The 4,406-nt window shown below is 40.2% G+C and overlaps 1 protein-coding gene across 2 annotated transcripts; it reads right to left on the bottom strand.

Annotated features, from left to right (window-relative positions):
- Positions 1 to 1,278: 1,278 nt before the first annotated feature.
- Positions 1,279 to 3,408, bottom strand: LOC107268164 (trypsin-2). 2 transcript variants are annotated; one of them, XM_015740649.2, is made up of 7 exons: positions 3,127 to 3,408; positions 2,799 to 2,891; positions 2,616 to 2,710; positions 2,393 to 2,552; positions 2,220 to 2,333; positions 1,994 to 2,143; positions 1,279 to 1,917 (listed from the first exon to the last, which is right to left on the bottom strand). In XM_015740649.2, exons 2-7 carry the CDS (start codon positions 2,817 to 2,819, stop codon positions 1,606 to 1,608), a joined length of 852 nt encoding a protein of 283 aa, XP_015596135.1. In that variant the 5' UTR covers positions 2,820 to 2,891; positions 3,127 to 3,408; the 3' UTR covers positions 1,279 to 1,605. The 2 variants fall into 2 exon arrangements, with proteins under 2 accessions (XP_015596135.1, XP_015596134.1); XM_015740648.2 differs by having other exon boundaries at positions 1,280 to 1,917; positions 2,782 to 2,891; positions 3,127 to 3,407.
- Positions 3,409 to 4,406: the final 998 nt, after the last annotated feature.

Below are 4,406 nucleotides of genomic sequence, written 5' to 3'. Positions count from 1 at the left end.
CTCTCGCCCTCTCTCTTGCACCCCTCTTAAAGTCTCTTCCTATACTCGGAACGACCCAACACCATAACAGCCATCCCCCACCTATTCCCAGAGAGGCATAGGAATATTAATGAATCCAGCGTGTAATCCAACCGCCAACACTCTCCACGTTATCACCCAGCATCCGCATCAGATCCAGACCTAAAATCCAGCACTAGTCAATTTCCAATATTTACCATAAAATCATACCTAATCAGTCCCAACCCATATTGAATCCAGTAGCTTAATTCATTCTTCTCAGATGCTTTCGAAATACGGATTAAGCAATACGTACAATAAGAACAACCCCCATTCCCGAGTCTGGCAGCGAGTATTTTGCCTTGTTGAGCATCCAGCATGGAGAAGCCGAGTGCCAAGGTAAAGGCGGAGGGGGGGGGGGGGCATGTATTATTTAGCAGTACCAATATATCAGGGGGCTGCGAAAGCACGATGTGTTAACCGTGTGTATGGAGCTTTATGTGTAACTTGTAACTTGTTGGCAGTGGGTGCCGAATTGCTTGCACAAGAACATATAGTCCTAGCCATTGAAGGTGTGTCCCTCCGTACAGTCTAGTAGCTAAATGCATACCTAACTCAGACGTGTTTCCTATTAGGTGACTGTACCCTAATAACAAACAGATCGATTGTGTACACTCAAATGAGAAAATTAAGTGTTCCGTACCACATTACCAATCTCACAACGTGATACGTTATGCATTATACATATTTTCGAAGGTTGTCCCTCCTGGGATTCGTGGCTCCCTCCTCTCCTCGCCCAGTCCCTTTCTCGACTGTATCACGAGATTCGCTATACGAAGTCGCGATTCGTTTTTACCCTGGCAAGGAAATATCTCCGTACTCGTAAATTCCAACTGGATGCCCAACGTAATTTGTAGCTATGTCACGAAAATATCAGTGGGGACGATCTTTATGAACTTTGCTGTCCTGCTCAATTAGGAATGGCACACGAGGAGGGGGGGGGGGGAGGCGGATATCTTTATTTGCTATATTCGCCTAAAGGTATCGCCGTTGCTTTATATGTATATGGAGATTCCAGCATCCACTGGATGGACCTAGTTACCAGTGTCCACGAGGGAGAGAAATTCTACGTATCTCGAACGTATTACACCGCGGAAACTGGAGATAACCCGGGCTTGCTTGAGTAATCAAAATTATACAGGAAGGATGAATCAGGAGTGATTCACTTATAAGTACATGCTGACTATATGACTAAGTAAAGAATTTATAAAGCGATGATCTATTTATATTTGTGAACTGGATACTTTTTAATTATTTATTTACAAACATATTTTTATTACCTGAATTGCGACACTGATTATTCTTATCTGATCGCGAAAAAGTCATGTGTAGATTTCGATGTCACGGTCGGATTTCTAACGTGAAATTTGGATACTTGTTATTTTTGAATAGTCTTTTGTCGTTCGTATTAAAAAAAAAGGTGTTCTACACTAAATCTATGAACTAGTATATACATATACATATGTACTTTTGTTATTAATGTACAGCGAGAAAGAGAACTACGTATGAAAATGGTCAAATCCGAACTTTGTCGGAATTAATTGATTGTTATTCTAAATGTAAGTCTGTGTCATTTAATAAAAGAACGAGTGTACTGAGCAGTAAGAAGAATGCCCACATCGTTGGGATTGCACCAGACGCTTCATCTCCTGGCCTAGCTGAGTTCGATGTTGACGAAACAACAATTGTCACATTCTTGTTGTCATTTTCCGTCGAATTTTTCATCATTTCAGAAATCCAACTCCTGTAGAATTTCACGTCCGTATAAATGCCAGGAGTCTTTGGCCAAGCACATCCGATACCACCAGACACGATTCCAGTCAAAACATTGTTACAAATCATGCCCCCACCAGAATCACCCTACATAATAAATATATGAATTAAATAATCAATCAGAAGCTTACGTATCTTTGTTATGGTAAAATTTAATAATTACCTTACAGGCATCCTTTCCACCTTCCAAATACCCAGCACAGAGCATCCCGTCAGGGACGTCTGAATAATTTTTCAAAAGTTGCCGACAAAGAGTCTGATGAAGTAGAGGCAGGTTCACGTACAACAATTCGTTACTGACTACGCTAATGTCCTAGGTAAAAGGAATAGGAAGTTGATGATCGATTGCGAATCGCAAAATAATTCCTCCTGAGATTTGAACTACTCACGAAGGCGGGATAACCCCATCCTGCGACCTGGCACATAGTACCAGGAGACACTGAACTCGTCTGCAACGGCCTGGGCTTCAGGGCTGTCGTGTTGAAGACAAAAGGTGTTTCTAGCTGCAAGTATAACGTTCGAGTCTAGGGTAAACAATGGCTGCTTGGAATAAAGAATGTACCTTTAAGAGAGCAACATCATTCTCCAGGGTGGAATTGTCGAAATTCTGATGAATCATCATAGTAGTCACTCCGCTTCTTTGTCCAGTGGATGTTGTAGTGTTTAGCAATAATTCTCCACCGACCACTAGTATGGTCCATGCTTCAATTGGCATTCCGTTTCTAAAATTATTAAAATCTCCGTTGCTTACTGTTCACTTGGCTCATTGATGATCTGATACCAACAAGTAAAGACAGTGAGCTGCCGTTATTATCCACGATTCCGTAATTACGCTACCACCACAAAAATGACTGTCCGAAAAACGTCTTCTCAATGATACCTAAAAATAATTTTTTTTTTTTATGATCATACAGTTATGATTCATCAGACAGCACGTGATGATCGTTTTACCTGATGTGGAAACTGACCCCGTATCGCTTTCGTACCATTCACTATTCGACCATGTAGCCCAAATTCGGCGTCACTGCTTAAACTCAATTTTGGAATTCTTTCCTGGAATTCTACAAAACGAAACAATTTATATCTATTCCAAGAAGCACACGAATGTAATCTGACGTGTACTTGAAAATCATTCTCTAGTCTTCCCTCCTCCCACGTGTTATCTATGTGATAAGAACGAGCATGCGCACTGTCGTAAATGTATATGTCCGCCGTTGGTGCGTCTTAAAGTATGATGCGGAGTTATGGAAGTGAGGAAGGTCATTAAAAAAAATTATTAAAATATATTAGACTTACCTTGTGCGCACGCGGAGTGATAAAGCAAAGTGCAGAGAGCCAAGAAAATGAGTTTAGAATTCATTTTAACACTATGAACACCGATAAATGTAATCACTACTGTCTTCACAAGTCCAACAAAGATAACCTAGTGAATAAAGTGTTCGTCATCCAGCCGATTTATTCGGCTCGGTTAGGTTTTATCTCGCTGCCTTATCATCCACCTGTTAATTATAATTTGATCTCAACGATGTCCTATCACGTAATAATACAAGGTGCACTTGACAGTAGACAAAAATGTTTCCTCCCTTCATTCCAGTTTTACATGCATCATATACATATAATGCGTTGTTACGATCCATGACGCTTATTTTGTTATCTGATAAGGAAATCGATAAAGGTAGTCTTTTTAGATGCATATAACGTTGAAAGAACAATGATTATTCTCTGTGTACCTGTCAGTGCATTTTTATTTTCATTAATCAATGAGTGAAATGATTTCTAAAAATAATATTCTCAAATTTTAATATAATGCAATCCATGAATTTAGTTACGTCAGACACAATTAATTATTTCAGGTAGTGCATATGCGAATGATTAATTGAAACGTAGTATTTAATCAGGACTCCTTTCACTGGTGCGCTAATTTGCATATGGGAAGCAGTAAGATTAGATAGTCTGAAAGACTATGTATAACAGTATGTCAAGAATGTATATCTCGTATGGCCTGCAATCAGAATCCCATAAAACGCAGCCACCACCACCTTGAACGTTGTAATAGGAAAACTAGAGGCTTGTCCCTGCCAAGATTATTGGCAATTAAGGCGAATAGAAATACGAGGAAAATATCAGTGGATGCTGGAGAGCGTTCACTCGGGCAGTCTCTATGGAACGAATGGAAAAGGAGAGAGTCAGAACGTACAGTGAATTAAGTTGACACGAGAGGCCGCAAAAGTAACTTGGGCTTCTCTGGATGCTGACCATTAGGGTGGCTACACACAGTACTCCCGGGAGTCGCACACTGGCGAGCTTTATTTAGTGGTCCTTAAATCTTAGCGCGCAATTAACATTGCTAAGGCCTCCTGCACCCTGCTGGAATCGTCGTTTCATAGAAACGCTGAATGCCGGGACGACGGGGGGTTGAAACTTAAGGGATGTAGTTAATGGCGATACGATGGAATCCGATATAGCTATGAAACAACGATTCCACTATTTTGCAAAATTATTTTTATTTATCACTGCGTCATTAAAACATTTTGGAATTTCAGAAAAAGGATCAAACAGAACAATCATATCTTATT

Source organism: Cephus cinctus, unplaced genomic scaffold (assembly GCF_000341935.2).
Source record: "Cephus cinctus unplaced genomic scaffold, Ccin1 Ccin1_scaffold0494, whole genome shotgun sequence".
Lineage (NCBI taxonomy): Eukaryota > Metazoa > Arthropoda > Insecta > Hymenoptera > Cephidae > Cephus > Cephus cinctus.
The sequence above is the reverse complement of the archived record's forward strand: the minus strand, read 5'-3'. Positions and strand labels throughout refer to the sequence as shown.